At 38.7% G+C, this 17,259-nt stretch overlaps 1 protein-coding gene across 1 annotated transcript in view; it reads right to left on the bottom strand.

The window, feature by feature from the left end:
• Window positions 1–225: 225 nt before the first annotated feature.
• GNB4 (G protein subunit beta 4) overlaps window positions 226–17,259 on the bottom strand; it is a 33,012-nt gene continuing 15,978 nt past the window's right edge. Inside the window, exons 4-9 of the mRNA XM_077770579.1 lie at window positions 16,852–16,915; window positions 14,257–14,419; window positions 13,190–13,256; window positions 12,881–13,082; window positions 4,585–4,801; window positions 226–1,435 (exon numbers count right to left, since the gene is read on the bottom strand). Coding sequence (XP_077626705.1) covers window positions 1,329–1,435; window positions 4,585–4,801; window positions 12,881–13,082; window positions 13,190–13,256; window positions 14,257–14,419; window positions 16,852–16,915 — 820 coding nt within the window. The 3' untranslated portion in view covers window positions 226–1,328. The remainder of the gene's footprint in view (window positions 1,436–4,584; window positions 4,802–12,880; window positions 13,083–13,189; window positions 13,257–14,256; window positions 14,420–16,851; window positions 16,916–17,259) is intronic.

Genomic DNA, 17,259 nt, shown 5'->3' with positions numbered 1-17,259 from the left:
AAAGTTTAAATTTGGGGTGGGGAAGGGGCGGGCATTCTAGTAATAGACACATTAAACCATTTATGAACAGCGGAATTGCTTACTATGTTCCTCTGATTCCTTAAGGAGCTGCTCTTAGAATTTTTCTTTTGGCTTTCAAGTGGAGTCACTTGTGTCTAAACACTCTTTGAGGCAAAAAAAAAAAATCACTTAGAAACCAGTATTTCATGCCAAGAGAAGAAATGCTACAGGAGAGCAAAAAGCTTTAATATTTCTTTTAAATTTAAGTCACAGAAGCTTATATCAATTCAGATTTTATATTATCTGAACATAAATTCATAAAGCCACTTTGTTACACAATTAGAACTAATCAAGTCTAATGACTGATTAGGTCTTGCACTACTTCAACAACGTCATCACATTAATTTCCTATCTACATGTAGGTCAATGGAGTACACTGGGGAAAAGATTCAAGGACAGGCCAATTGTTCATCAATCTGAAATGAGTACTCTACAAACTCTGTTCTAGAGCATCAATCCTTAGGAAAGCAAGCCCAATGAGTTGGAGAGCTACTGAAAGTGTCATTTGATTATAACCACATTTTTTCTATGTCAAGAACGATTTTTATGCCATTACTGCTAACTTAATGTAGGAGTTTCTTATATATGTCTAATGTTTCAGAATGAAATCTTGATTCCCTGGCCTTCAGATTATCTCCCCCTTCATGAACCGAAAATGAGCACTTATTTAAATTCATAGGATGGCCAAGGATGCCCCAGAAACTACTGATCCTCAACAGGGTCTCCCCTCAGAGGTACCTGAGCCTGCTAGTATACTTAAACATTAGGCAACCAGATCTCTTTTAGATTAAAAAGGTCAGACTTCAAGAAGACTTTCTTCAAATATAACTACACATACATCTGGAATCACTTCCATCTATTCCTCCATTAGAGAACTCAAAAACGTGATATTTCTTATATATAGAAAGTTAAAAATGTAGTTCTTAAAAAATGCAAACACAAACATGATAGACTGCTATAATGTGTACATTCTGTCCTACACAAAGAAAATAATCTGAGTACAAGTGAAAATTCATCAAGGTTAAATTAGCTCAACTCAAATTAATGCACTGGTCCTTTTGATCTCAGCAAGCACCCTTGCCTTGTTTTTGTTTTTTTTTCCCACTTTTTTTGTTTTGTAGTTTACTGAAAGCTTCTTTTTGTATATAATAATCTCTAGAAAAATCTTCACCTGCAAATATAAGGTAGGATTTTCTTCTCACAGCTCTAGGCTGTAGCACTGATTTCTCCAGATAAGCAATGGAGAACAGAAAAACTTGCATGCACTGTTAATTCCAGATTCTCAGAAAACTGTCCCAAGAGCCTGTTGCCACAGCCATGCCATCATCTGTTACACCTAAACAGCTGACCCGGTTATCGTGACCAGCAAGAACACCTGAAAAACAAAAAGTTCAGTAAAAAGTCAGCAATTAAACAAGTATTATGTATAAAAGATCTAGAAGGGTACTTAAAACTTAAAGGGTTTACCTTGGTCCAATGGTAAGCTAGATATGTGTGCAAAATACAATTCTTTGTGTTACATGAATTTTTGACACGTACGTTGGCTCATGCTTAGTACTTCTGACAAATGATCTTAATTATGCTTATCTCTAGGAAAACAGATTATACATCTCTAGTAAGTTCATGACACTCCAGATGTTGCCAGTGCTCTACGGTATTTTCAACAAAAACAAAATTTCAAATTGAAGTTCAGTGAGGTAGCCTTTCACAAGAACAGTAAGAATGTAAGAGCACAGGGTGCCTGGGTGGCTCAGTTAGGTAAGCTCTAAATCTGCTGGGCGTGGAGTCCACTTTAGTCTCTTTCCCTCTCAAAAAAAGGGGGGGTGGGGGGGAAACCTAAGAATGAAGTTGCCTCGCATTACCACTTCCAAAAATACCAACTTAATTTATGTACTTTCATTGTTAAACAGCAAACACTGGAGTGTTTTGGTTGTCACTTTGTGACACCATCCAACACATCTAGTTTTAGTTTCCTCTATTAAATTCATTTGAATAAAGTTAAATTTGCTATTCAGATCACCACATGGGATAAAACGAATATTCCCAAATAATTGAGAGGCAAATATGTGAAGATCTATAAGAAAAGTTGGAATATATCAAATTCAACATTTTTTCTTTACTGTTTGAATCTGCAAGATCTCTGTAAAATGAAGCAGCATCATTTTCACCCAACTTCAGGAACAGAAGTTCATCCTAACTCTTAATATTCTCTGTAGTGCCTCCAGTATGGCAATGTTTGGCAATGGGCAAATTTACAATTACAGGTTCAAATAAAAAAATCAACACTGACTAAATAGTTCAAGTCAGATTGGAAAGAAAAATGAATCAGCAATTCACAAGTCACCATTCAGTTCTACCATGAAAAGTATACAGTTGAGCTAACTTGAAACCAAGCAGCTGTAAGCAAAGCAAAACTCAAAATAGGCTAAAACATGGAAAAGAAACACATTTTACTTTTGTAAACCGAGTAACAGTTAACAAATGCTCTTAATGATGCTAACTGAGTCAACCTAGGCAAAACACCTACGACCTCTTTAACAAGTAACTAACTGGCTTTGGACAACAGAGTATCTCCAAATACCTACAGGCAGGATGTGAAACCGTGAACTTTTCTGCCATCTCTTAGGAAAGGCGGTTAGGTAGAAAGTTACTCTTGGGAATGTTAACATTGCCCCTATCCCCTCAGAAGCCTCAGCAACTGTAGAGAATTTAAAGGTAAGAATACAAACCCACAAGGACAGGACAGGGCCGGCAGTGGCAACAAAACTGTATATGCCAGAGGGCAGCACTGTGTTAGCAGACCCCAAACAAAACGCTGAGTTCAAAGCAAATGCTGCAGTGTGCCGAGAAGTAAGTCCACACTGCAGAACCTACATACTAGTGCTCACATACTAGTGGAACCAGGCATCTCTGGAACCAGAAAGGGACAAAGATGGGGAAATAAACTAAGACTACATTAGAAAGTGTTCAGATATCAGATATCCCAGGTCTCTACTCTGCAGAGTCAGATGACTGATCATCTTGTACCAGGGCATAAACCTAGACTTATTTGATAGAGAAAGAGATGGTCACTTAACTGGGGGGGGGGAGGGGGGAGAGGATCTACTTGAAGATCTAGTAAAACCAGCAAAAAGTTTGATGATTAAGTATATCAAAGCTAAGAGTATAAGCAAAAGAATGAATGTAACCAAAGAAAATATAAAAAAGCTACACAGCAAAAGAAGTGACAGTATGTACCTCATTGCTTGGCAGTAGGTATTGTTTAAAAAGTCCTAACTGGACAAACACTGATACATGGGAAGAATGTGGGTGTGGTGGGAGGAGCGATGTTAAAGCTGACCCCTCAACAGAGAATGCCAAAGAAGTTAAAAAAAAAAAAAAAAAAAAGTGACAATTCCCAATGGAATTGTTGTTTTAAAACTTCTAAACATTTGGGGCACCAGGGTAGCTCAGTCGGTTGAGTGTCATACTCTTTGTTTTGGCTCAGGTCATGATCTCATGGTTCAGTAGATCAAGCCCTGTAACAGGCTCCACGCTGACAATGTGAAGGCTGTTTGGGATTCTCTCTGCCCCTCCCCTGCTCCCTCACTCTTTCTCTCTCAATAATCGCTATATATTAAAAAAAAAACAAATAGCCTTATAGCCATTCTCTGTTGAGGGTTAAGCCTTAATATCACTCTTCCCACTGCTCCCCAGTGTGGATACTAATAATCCATGCTGGACTGGGCATGCACATCAAGTAACAGCAATACAACATGTTATTTAAAGATATGGAAGTGAATACTTAGGAGCTACCTTTGGGAACAGAAAATAGGGGTTGAGGCCAGAAGACTGCTGTTTTGGGAACAAGCCATGTACTTGGTTTGATTCTATAAGCATAATTTTGATTCTAAAAAAAAAAATACATAATATCACTCTGTGTAGTATGTTATTACTGACAGTCCCCAGCAGGACTTGGTACCTTTGCTAATATTCTGGAAGCGCAGGGGAGAACTCAGCACGGAGCTAAGGGAAAAGAGTGCAGATCTAGGTCCTGTCCCAGACAGGCTCTGCTCCAAAGATGATTCAGAGCAGTTAGAGTGTTTCCTGTCAGGTTAGTAGAAATCGTAGTGTGGAAAAGACTGCACTGAAGTACATTCACTATTTATCTTTAGAGCAAAACTCACCAAATAAGAAGCTACTATAGAACTAGATGTTACTCTTCAGAAAACAGGAATGTAAATGTGGTTTATGGGCTGGAAGCACACTCACAGGACAACAAAGACCATGAATGAAATGGGGGGGGGGGGGGGGGGGGATGGGCTTGGAGGAGGGCACTTGTGGGGATGAGCACTGGGTGTTATATGGAAACCAACTTGACAATAAACTACTTAAAAAAAAAAAAAAAAAAAAAAAGGACCATGAAGGAGAACTGCCAGGTGGTCATTCCCCACAGCTCTAAGGTGTCCAGGCCTCAACAACTGATGGGAACGTCTTCTTGTTTCCTGGCAAAAATCAAAACCTACTGTGGACTGCTTTACCAACCTGCACGGTCTCCTTTCAGCGTGTCCCATACGTTACAATTGAAGTCATCATAACCAGCTAACAGGAGGCGCCCACTTTTCGAGAAAGCTACAGAAGTGATTCCACAGATAATATTGTCATGAGAATAGAGCAGTAGTTCTTGGTCGGCACGGAGGTCAAAAAGCCGGCAAGTGGCATCATCAGAGCCAGTGGCAAAGGCATATCCGTTTGGGAAAAACTAGAAAGAAAAGGAACATTTATTCCATAGGAGAACACAAAAACCATGTGCGGCAACAGGATGACAGACGGAGTAACACAGATCTCGCCTCAAACTCCAACTTGGCTTCTTACCAGGTGAAAGATGTTGGACCCTGAAAATTCTTAAACACTTGGGCTTTGGTTTCAGAGTGCTGGTTAGGACTGAATGAACTAACATGCAAGGTACGTGGTTTAGCACATAGCAACTACTCAGTAAATGCTGGCTGTTCCTCCATACGGCTTATTAAAAGATTTAAATTGAATATTACTATTCACAGAATTTATGTACGTGTGCTCTTAAACATCCCAAAATCCCACTATGAGAAATAAATAGAAAACGTTTTACAGCAGAGAATATAAATCATCCTGGCTAGGTATAAATTTAAGCTAGTAGTAAGCTATGCATTATTAGTTTGTAAATCCCTTTTTCTCAGAACCTGGCCCTACTCACTGTTTTAAAGAAAAAAAAAAAAAAAAGACTTTTTTCATATACCTGTTAGTCACCTATATACTTTCATGAACTGATTTTTCATGACCTTTGCATATTTTTACTAGGCTGTTAGTGCTTGATTTGTAGGAATAAGATGGATATAAATTTTGTTTTTTGCAAACATTTAACAGTTTTTTATAGTTTTCTTTTTTTAATAGCAGTGCTTCTTTTAAGCAGTATTTCATTTTTATGTAGTCAAATTTCTTTCCATTTGAGAATTCTTCCATTGTTTTCATGAATAAAGTCCTTTTTCAGGATTATTACCTAATATTCAACTGTATTTTTTTCTGATTTTTAAAAATAATTTCCTTTTTCACATCTTAGTTTTTATCCATCTGGAATTTGATATACAGCAGTCAGTATAAGGATCTAACTTATTTTTCTTAATAGTCAAGCAACTGTCCCAGCTATTGATTGTTACATCTTTAATTCACTAAACTCTTATATACACAAAAATGTTAGTTCTGTCTTTCTTATTCCTGTACCACACATTTTTTAAAATCATAACCTGACTAAATTTTTCTATTTGGTATGGCAAAATACTCCTATTACTCTGATTCAAATCAGTCTATTTTCTTTTTTTCCCCCACTTGAATTTCACAGACATTTGATCAAATTTCTTTTCTTCATATTCCTCTGACTCATCTCAAAAAAAAAAAAAAAATCCACTTGGGTTTTAACTGAAATTTGTAGTAAGCCTAAAAATTAGTTTGAGGGATGAGTGATTGAGAAGACTGCATTTTATAAACCATTCAGTATTAGGGAATTTTATGTACATTTATTTTTTTTATTTTTTAAATGTTAATTTTTGAGAGAAAGAGTGAANGGGGGGGGGGGGGGGGGGGGGGGACAAGCAGGCCCCGTGCCATCAGCGAGGAGCCCGACATGGGGACTCTATCTCGCGAACCATGAGATCATGACTTAAGCGGAAATCAAGAGTCCTGATGCTTAACCAACTGAGCCACCCAGGTGGCCCTTACTTTACTAGTTCAAGATTTTAAGTAATCTCTACACCCAACATAGGGCTCAAACTCACAACCCCAAGATCAAGAGTCACATGCTCCAACTGAGCCAGACTGGTGCCCCACAGATAGGGAATTTAAAAACTACCCCTACACTCTCGGATGATGGTGGAGGAAGGGAGTGATAACAGGTTAACAGGTTCTCAGAAATGCAAGTACTTGCACTTTACCAAACCGCTTTACCAAACCCTTACTGCTAGAGGCTAATGGTTCTGACCACTTCCTTCCATTCTACCAGCCAGCAAGACACTCTGTTGTTCCTTTGCAGTAAGTCCAGCAATGCCATCTGCATGCATTTATCAGCAGGTATGGATTCCACCTGTTCTCTGCCATGGACCCAAATAGAAGCGATAGTGCATGCAGTGCAGGATGCCTAGTGCAGAACACCCAGTCAAGATGGCGCTTTGGCTCCGTATATGGGGGCACAGCATGCCACCATTCTATGTTCAAGAGACAGGATGAGCAGACATCCTTCACAGAATAGTCTCTGTTTATGCCTTTCTCCCTGGCAAAATTAGTAACCACCCTTTTTCATACTGAAAATTTCACATTTCCTAGTTTGGATGATATATGCTCACTTTATCAGTACAACAAACTAGTTTTAATTGCCCTTAGAACTACAGGAAATTAGCCCTGAGATAAGCTAATCACCTTTAGAACTATAGGAAATATATAGATTTAAATGCATCTGGCAGATTTAATATACATACACTCAAAACTGTGTGTGATGTTGGCAGTTCATTTAAGTTGGTTTTGGGTGGGGAGGGGGAGTGGTGGCTGTTTTTAAACGACTGAGGGGAGCTTTCTAGTACTGAATTTTTTGTTTTTTAAGAATGGGTGTTTGGGGGAGCTTGGGTGGCTCAGCCAGTTAAGCATCAAACTTCGGCCATGGTCTCAAGGTTCCTGAGATCAAGCCCGGCACTGGGCTCTGCGCTGATGGTGCAGAACCTTCCTGGGAGTCTCTCTCCCACTCTGACTGCCCCTCCCCTGCTCTCTATCAAAATAAATAAATAAACTAAAAAAAAAAAATGGGCATTTGCTTTTTATCAGATACCTTTCAGTATCCAGAATACTGAACCTGATGGAGTTTTTATTAATATATTTCCTAATATATTAATGAGACACAGAATGCGAAGGAGGCTCCAGGCTCTGAGCTGTCAGCACAGAGTCCGATGCGGGGCTCAAACCCACAAACCATGAGATCATGACCTGAGCCAAAGTCAGATGCTTAACTGAGCCATGCAGTTGCCTCTTTCTTAAGATTTTTAAAGTCTTAAACAAATTAAAAAAAGAAAAAAAATGTTTTATCTGTAATATAACCTTTACTATAATATCTTAATTTTGTGTATCTACAGTTTTTATCCTTTTCCTCTTAAATTTACTAGAGATTTAGGGAGCAAAGTTTTAGATCATTGAATTTCAAAATTTTCTAATAGTTTTAAAGTAGTTTTCTATTTTAAAATTTTCTAAATATTTGTTCATACAACTATTCACTGAGCACCTACTGGCTCATGCACTGTTCTGAGTGCTAGTCTGGCGATATACAGAAGTCAACAAAACTGACAAAAATCTGTCTCCGGGGAGCTTATATTCTTGTGAAGCAGACGATAAACACAAAACGTTAAAAAATAAGCATGTTAGATAAGTGCTAAGGAGAAAAATAATAAAGCAGGAAAAAGGAAAGTGAGTGTGGGCAAAAGCTTAGGGTGTCCAGGGAAAGCTTTACTGGGAAGTACTTACTAAATATAGCTCCCCCTGCCCCACAGGAAGTGAACAATGAGCTTCTGCTGGGCAGATGGGGGGGGGGTAAGTGAGGGTGACAGCCCCCATGGTGGAAATGTGGTGGTCAGGGGTAGGGAGGCCAGCGTGACCGACGCAGAGTGAGGACTGGGCAGATGGCAGTAAGAGGTAGGCAGCATGGGTAATGGGGAATCACAGGCCCATAGGCCCTAACAGGCTGATATAAACCCCTTGGGATGGTGATTGTTCAGATTTTACAGAAGTTACATGCTGTGTATAAAATTAAATTCCACAGGGCCTGGAGTAGTGCGCTGTAATAAAACACAACAGTGTGTGCTGAGTGAACGACGCGGTCAGACTAAGTGGGGTAAATACAGACTACACACAAATAGCTCCTTGTCCTTCCAGTGAGGGTCTGCCACAGAGTAAGCCTCCACTAAACTGAAGGGAGAAGACGCCTTTCAGAAAACTCTGCGGATGTCAGAGTTGCAGCTCAGGGGCTGGACGGACTACAGGTAAGAGGCAGAGGGCAGACCATGGAGGACCTGCTGGTTCAGGTAGACTCAATTCAATCTGTATTTCTGCTTTGCTCTTTACCAGCTTCTTCCTCTCACCCTCCTGGTGTGAATGGTTCTTTTCCCATTTTCCCAAGTCCTGAGCTATCATTCACTTCATTTATGATTTCTTTCGTGGCCTACTATGGGAATGGTTTTTAGGTTATGTTTAAGAACATCTGTATGGTGCAGAGTGCAGGAAGTTTATTCAGTCAACATTATTAAACTGTATTATTTAATCCTTATTTCTTTTTTCTTGACTACCTAGGATATCAATACCTCAAAGTTGTATGTGAAACTCTCTTACTCAATATTGTTTTGGGTTCATTTCTCCCTGCATTTCGAATGGTTTTGGCTTTATGGGCATTTCAGTGTTATGGCTTCACGACAGACCATCTCTTACTAAAGCTTCTTAATTTCTGTTTCAACTTTATTTTGTCTAATAGAAATATAGTAATATTACTACAGATTTCTTTTAAGGTGTGCCCACTTTTCATTTTTACTGTTAGCCATCCTGGGCCATTTTGTTTTAGATGCAGCTCTTGTAAACAACATGTAGTTGGACTTACTCTGGATCCTTTAGTAGTGGCAACCATATACATGTATTGCCTTGAGTTACTATATTTGGTCTTAATCTCTTATCCTATATTTGTTCAGAAGCGTTCTGGCACTATCTACTCAGGAAAAGTGTGAGGGTAGCCTGATTTTTTTTTNCTAGGTAATCTACTAGATTTTCATTTTGAATATCTCTAGGATATTTTTGTCTTTATATTTTGATATTTTAAATTCAAGAGAATAGGTCTATGTTGGTCTTTTAAAATTACTTTTATTAAATACTGGGCAAGCCCCTCAAAATTGGTTTCTTTCTTCAGCTCACTTTACGCTTAAGAAATTATTTCTTGGCTATACTTCTGCTTTCAGTCAAAATGGAATAATGGTGGGGCACCAGGGTGGCTCAGTTGGTTAAGCATCTGACTTAGGCTCAGGTCATGATCTCACCGTTCATGGGTTCGAGCCCCGCATCAGGCTCTGTGCTGACAGCTAGCTCAGAGCCTGGAGCCTATTTCAGATTCTGTGTCTCCCTCTCTCTCTGACCCTCCCTTGCTCATGCTGTCTGTCTGTCTGTCTCTCTCTCAGAAATAAGTTAAATAAAACATTAAAAAAATTAAAAAACCCAAAATGGAATAATGGTGATCACATTTACCCCTATGCTGAAAAAAGCAAATAAAATGGAAAAGATTTGAAACATGGCTCTAAAGACACTGGATAGGAGTCAACAAAGGAGAGTGGTCCCTGAGAGACAAGACACAAATGAGGTAAGCCCCCTAACTGCCCCTTGTTCATACCTGGAGAAAGTTTACAGGTCATGGTGCCGGGAAGGCAAACCCAGATGAAGCCCAGTGATACCCCAGAGTTGAGCAGACAGAGCCAGGAACCCAGGGAGTCCAGGAAGCTAGAGTTCACAGTCCAGAGCACCAGAGAGGGCAATGCTTGGTAGACAGAAAAGTCCAGAAATGATGAGGGGCCCCTCAAGTACTCAGCTGAATAGTGATCACAGGTGTGTGAGGAAACTATTCAAGTAGCGAAGACACTCATGAAGGTAATAGGAAACTGATGTTCACGCGGGGCCAGGAATGATGCCTGTCCCCCTCTCACAAGAGGGAAATCCTCATTAATTCACTGGGAAGAGAGAGAGAAGGTTTTCCCTCCATGGTGGAGCAAACTTAAGCGTACACAAAATGCTGCGCTGGTCCCACCTAACAAAACTGAAATGTAAGACGTGAAAAGATCAAACTATTTCCAAATAATTATCCCCTAGAACAAAGCAATATTTATATAAATAAAAATATATCCAGCACCCAATAAGGCAAAATTTACAATGTCTGGCTGGCATCTAATGAAAATTGGACATGCTATCCCCCACTTAATCTCTCTCTCTCAAAAATAAACATTAAAAAAATAGAAATAGTTTAATTATTGAAAAATCATTCAGCTGACACCAACCCCAAAAATGTCATGGATGACAGAATTAACAGACAAGGATGAATGCAATGTCGGAGATTAAAACCTATGCCATATGGGCTTAATGGCAGATTAAGACACCACAGGAGAGCAGTGACCTGAAGACCTAGCAAGAGAAACTATCCAGAGTAAAAAACAGTGAGAAAGAAGACTCAAAAATAAAAGTAACACAGCACAAGTGAACTGTGGGAACACTTCAATTGTCTTTATATGTATTTGAAGCCCCCAAGGAGAGACAAAAAAAAAAAGTGAATATTAATGGCTGATAATTCTCCAATTATGATGTAAATTTTAACCTACAGATCCAGACACACAAAACGTGAAGAAAATTACACAAGACACATTGTAATAAAGCTGCTTAACAGAAAGAGAAAATATTAAAAGCAGCCACAGGACACACTGTGTAGAGACCAAATACAAGCATGATGGCACTTTTCATATCAGAACCAACATAATCTGGGAAACAGTGGAATAACATATTTATGGTCTCAAAAGAAAAAAAGGTGAAGATATCTTTAAAAAATGAAGACAAAATTTTAAAAAAATTTTTTAATGATTTTAAGTACTCTGTACTCCCAACACGGGGCTCAAACTCACAACCCTGGGTTCACAAGTCACATGCTCTTCTGACTGAGGCAGCCAGGCACCCCAAAAATATTTTAGACATACAAAAGCTGAAGGACTTCAGCAGATTTGCACTATAAGAAACATTAAAGGAAGCCCTTCAAGAAGGAGGAAAATAGATGAAAATCTGAATCTATAAACAAAAGAATGAGTATAGAACATGGTAACTATGTAAGTAAACATAAAGACTTTGTTAAATCCCTCCCTAAAAGAGCATTAGCTCTTGAAAGCAAAAGCAGTTTTACCAATGTACTGTTGAGTAAAATTGCAACAACTGCACAGAGGCTGGGAGGGGAAATGGGAACATCCAGTACGAGGTTCTTATCTTGACGTAAAGTGGTGTAAGAGTAGGTGAAAGCAGACCGCCACAGGAGGGTGCCGAGATGAGGGGAATTCTCTTCCACTGGTTGGAATGCAAACTTGTGCAGCCACTCTGGAGAATAGTATGGAGGCACCTCAAAAAGTTAAGAATACAACTACCCTATGACCCAGCAATTGCACTACTAGGTGTTTGTCCGAAGGACACAGGAGTGCTGATTCAAAGGGACACATGCACCGCGATGTTTACAGCAGCACTGTCAATAATAGCCATATTATGGAAAGAGCCAAATGTCCAACAACAGATGAATGGATAAAGAAGATGTGTATATATACAATGGAATAATATTACTCAGCCATCAAAAAGAATGAAATCTTGGGGCGCCTGGGTAGTTCAGTCAGTTAAGCGTCCAACCCTTGATTTCGGCTCAGGTCATGATCTCATGGTTTGCAAGTTTAAGACCCACACTGGGCTCTGCTGACAGCTCAGAGCCTGAAATCTGCATCAGATTCTAGGTCTCCCTCTCTCTCTGCCCCTCCCCTGCTCACTCGCTCTTGTGCGCGCGCACGCTCTCTCTCTCTCTCTCTCACACAGTCTCTCTCTCTCTCTCAAAAATAAACATTAAAAGAAAAAAACCAAAATAGATGAACAGAGGGGAAGAAAAGGAAAAAAAAAAAACAGAGGGAGGCAAACCATAAGAGATCTTAACTACAGAGAACTGAGGTAGTTGGAAGGGAGGCTAGTTGGGGGATGCTCTAAATGGGTAGTGGGAATTAAGGATGGCGCTTGTTATGATGAGTACTGGGTACTGTATATAAGTAATGAATCACTAAATTCTACTCCTGAGGGGCACCTGGGTGCCTCATCACTTAAACATCCAACTTCAGCTCAGGTCACGATCTCACAATTCAGGAGTTTGAGCCCCACGTCAGACTTTGCACTGATCATGCAGAGCCTGCTTCAGATTCTGTTTCCCTCTCCTCTGCCCCACCCTGGCTTGCTCTCTCTCTTCAAAAATAAATAAACATAAAAATTTTTAAAAATGATTTGCAATCATAGTATTTTTGGAAACCCTAGTCACGTCTATACAGTTTGGCATCTGACATACATAGAACAATTATAATTACATATGACTAGTTTGTTCTCATACACACGGAGTACTTATTTGAACTTAAACTACTTTTAAGTTTGTAGTTTTAAGTTTGTAGTTTCTGTTGTTAAAATCATGTTGTAGATTTCAACAGTTTAAATGCATAATAAATTTTCCTTAGAAATGCTATTTACTTACACTGACAGCATTAATATCTGACACGTGTCCAGTGAAAGACTGTCTACACATTCCATCTCGAATATCCCATAATTTTGAAGAGGCATCACAAGCACCAGAAACAAAAGTCCTCATGTCAGGACTCAGAGAAAGACTCATCACATCTCCAGAATGCCCAGTGAATGTGGTGGTCTGCTGGGCAGTTTCGATGTCCCATAAAGCACTATAATCAGAAATAAATTAAAATAATGACTATTATATCTTGTTCTTATGTTAGTTCCTACTACCACCCTCTACCTCCCAATCAATGTTCTTGTGGGCCACACTTACCAAGTTGTATCTCCTGAACTTGTGACAATTTGGCTGTCATCTAAAAATCGACAGCAGGACAAGTAGCCTACAAGCATGAGAAAAATCAGCAACACATTTTAGGTTAGGCACGGTTCATTAACTCAATTACCATATGAAATAGTAATACTACTGACTTTTTTAAATCAATACACGGGCAACATATGTTAGTATAATCTGCAGTTCTACTTTTAATTACTTCAAGTTCTATGCTGTCTGCAACGAAATTGTATCAAAAGCTTGGATATTTACTATGTCAACGGTGTCTTGTTGGACACACTGAGAATTACGATTAAGGCAGCAGTCCCTTCTATTAGAATTACCTGATTCCTTTACACAAATATCTATGACAGACTGGGCTCAGTACACAGGGAAGTCCTTCAGTAATAATGTGAGAAATTATAACCACCTCAAGGAAGGCTTCATGAAAAAAAAAAAGGGGGGGGGCGCGTCATTTGAATGTTCAGAATTCACCAGGTTTTCAAAATATGGAAATGGCAGAAAAATGACATTAGAGATTCTTGTAAAAAACATGGTCAAGAATTCAGAGAGGCAGAAATCTGATAAATGGAAATAAACTGCTTATTAACACTGCTAACGAAATCCTATACATGACTGTGTACACACTATGGTGTACATACTGGCAAATAAAGTAATGCATTATCACAATGATGGAGTGTTTCTCACTGTGTATCTAATACATACTTCCAGTTACATAACTAAGTACAGATGCCAAATCCCATCATTGTCAGATGGTTGAAGAGAAAACAGAATTATTTTGCTTTTTGGTTTATTATTGTTTGAATATTTTGTAATCAACCTGTCATTTTTACAAAATAGCACTATTTTTGAAAGAAAAATAATGTTATGGTCATCATTTGTGTAAGTATAAAGTTTGTATTTTCCTGATTCTTCATAATTTCTACTCTCACTTGATTGACACTCCACCTTCACCAGCTGAGCACAACCTGTCATTCATTTCCCTCAATCAGTTCATTCTTTAGGAGTCCTCAATTTGAAAGGAAAGGATGATATTTAGTGAAGCTCACCTGTGTGACCTGGTAACTCTCGGCTCACTCTCACGTTTCCCTCTCTGGTTTTTAAGTTATATATAGAGCAGATGTTGTCCAGTCCTCCACATGCAACATAATTACCAGAGGGGGCATAGGCACAGGTCATCACCCAGGACGACCTCAGAGGAATAGCATGCAACTGTACAGCAAATATAACAAAAACTGTTACCAAGATTACAAAAAGATTACATTTTTTCAGACCTATTTCTAGTGAAGCAAATATTACTATATTACTAAAAATTAAATGCATCTAAAAATAAGCCGAGACACACCTGGGTGGCTCAATCAGTTAAACATCTGGCTTTTGATTTCGGCTCAGATCATAATCTCAGGGTCATGGGATCAAGCCCTCCGTTTGGCTCCATGCCTAATGAATCCATGCCTGAGATTCTCTCTCACTTTCCCTTTGCACCTGCCCCACTCATGCTTGCTCTAAAAAACTAAATAAGCTGAATTAAAAATGCAATGGTTTAAGTGAATGAAACCTAAAATACTAATTCACATTAAAATACCTATTTTTTTCTGTATTAATATCAATTCATTCAGATTTAAGTGTTCGCATCAGAAATTCCCTTGGGGCACCTGGGTGGCTCAGTCATTAAGGATCCAACTCTTGATTTCAGCTCAGGTCATGATCTCACAGTTCATGAGATGGAGAGCCCTGTGTTGGGGGTCTTGCTGACAGCATGGAGCCTGCTTGGGATTCTCTCTGACCCTCCCCTAATTGCGTACACACTCTCTCACGCTCTCTAAATAAATAAACACACATTTAAAAATTAAGAGAAGCAAGGACACAGGATGTTTCAATACCAATCTACCCATTCAAATTATTAAGTAAAAAAAAGAATAAAATTCTTTGTTTTGGCAATAGCACTCAAAAGAGGAATTTCCTCCATGACTACAGTGAACAACACAAGTCTCAGAGGCAATTAAAATGGTTCTTCCATGTAAAGATGGCACTGTGTCCTTATAATAGGATATACACTCTGTGCTCAAATTCAAATAATGGTAAAAGTTTGCACTAATCTGCCCACATCATTCTGGGACCTTGTTACCCAATACCAATTATTTGCAAGTAGGTGGCAAAATTTGGAATAGCAAGGCTAAATGGTCCAGAGAATCAACACACTGTATGATTACTGTGATGTTCTTATTTAAATCTAAAATATCTTTGGGACGTCTGGGTGGCTCAGTTGGTTAAGCATCTGACTTCAGCTCAGGTCATGATCTCATGATTTGTGGGTTCAGGTCCTGCATTGGGATCTGTGCTGACGGCTCAGAGCCTAAAGCCTGCTTCAGATTCTCTGTCTCCCTATCTCTCTTCCCCTTCCAAGCTTGTGCTTGCTCTCTTGCTCTTTCTCTCAAGCACTAAAACAAACAAAAAACTTTAATATCTTTAAAACTATTTTTTAAAAAAATTAAAAAATAAAACTTATTTTATTCTAGGAAAATATAGTTGAAAGATATGGGCCAATTAGTATAGAAAAACTGTTGCAAATCTGTCTTAGCTAGCTTTAAAATTTCAACCAGACTGAAGTTGTCGGCTTCACAAAACTGTATTTTTAAATCTTTAGTAAAAATAGTGATATAAGAATATACAAAATCTAACAGGTATTTGATGTAAGTTTTCCCCTACGACTCAACACTATTCCATCAGGATTCCTTCCAATGAAGAAGGAATTATTAGCAAGACCCTGTAGGATTTGCCAAAAGATGGGAAGAAGTTGTAATCTGCCTCCAATCTACTGCATCTTCTGAGCACTCCGGAAACAAAAATCAATGCCTACAGTAGACCTAAGAAAAGGTTCACAGTAGCATTCTGGCACACCCACAACTAGAAACAAAAGTCTCAGGGTCATCGCCACATTAGAAAATGGGAATTAAAAAAAAAAAATCGGGGCACCTTGGGTGGCTCCATCGGTTAAGCATCCAACTTCGGCTAGGGTCATAAACCCACGGTTCATGAGTTCGAGCCCCACATTGGGCTCTGTGCTGACAGCTCAGAGCCTGGAGCCTGCTTCAGATTCCAGGTCAGTCGGTCAGTCTCGGTCCCTCTCTCCCTCCCTGCCCCCTCTCTGTCCCTCCCCCACTCATGCCCTGTCTCAAAAAAATAAACATTAAAAAAATTTTTTTTAATCATTGACAGGGGCGCCTGGCTGGCTCAGTCAGAAGAGGATTTTTTGTTTGTTTGTTTGTTTTAAGAGCATGCGTCTTGATCTCAAGATCATGAATTTGAGCCCCACACTGGGTGAAGAGATTACTGAACTAAATACAACTTAAAATAATATTTAAGATCATTTATATTTACAACTGATGCACACTCTTTTCTAATATTCAAATACAAAATATGAGACTCAAGTAAAACACACTGAACAATATTCCAACAGTTGTCCTTGGGAATATAAAAGGGCTTAATATTAAAAACAAACACTAAGCCCAAATAGAGGAATTGGATTAAAACAGATGGAATAAATTTATCTTTGAAGGAAATTAAAGTTTGAATAAAGGAAAAAACTGTTGGACACCAAACTAAATAAAAGGTTACTTAAGAGAATGATTAAGAAATCCTACCTTATTTGTTGTGTAGCTATCCCAAATAATTAATTTTCCATCCTGAGAAGCACTGACTAGTAACCTATAAGAAAAAACACAAAAATAATTTGACAGAGGAAAAAGGTAGTTTAAATTAGTCATGCACTGCATTAATGTAGAACAGTTCAGAAAAGAAAAATACAATTTTTCTAATTAAAAACTTGATACCAGAAAATATCTTCTCGAATTTATTCTGCATGCCAAAAATTTTCAATGACATAGAATTGAGCAAAATTTAAACATTTTTATTTTTTATTTATTTTTCAATGTTATTTATTTCTGAGAGAGAGAGAGAGAGAGAGCATGAGCAAGTGAATGAGCAGGGGAGGATCAGAGAGAGAGGGAGACACACAATCTGAAGCAGACTCCAGGCTCTGAGCTAGCTGA

The sequence above is a fragment of the Crocuta crocuta genome, unplaced genomic scaffold (genome assembly GCF_008692635.1).
Source record: "Crocuta crocuta isolate KB4526 unplaced genomic scaffold, BGI_CrCroc_1.0 scaffold256, whole genome shotgun sequence".
Classification (NCBI taxonomy): Eukaryota; Metazoa; Chordata; class Mammalia; order Carnivora; family Hyaenidae; genus Crocuta; species Crocuta crocuta.
Note: the sequence above shows the minus strand (reverse complement) of the source record. Positions and strands in the feature narration are given on the sequence as shown.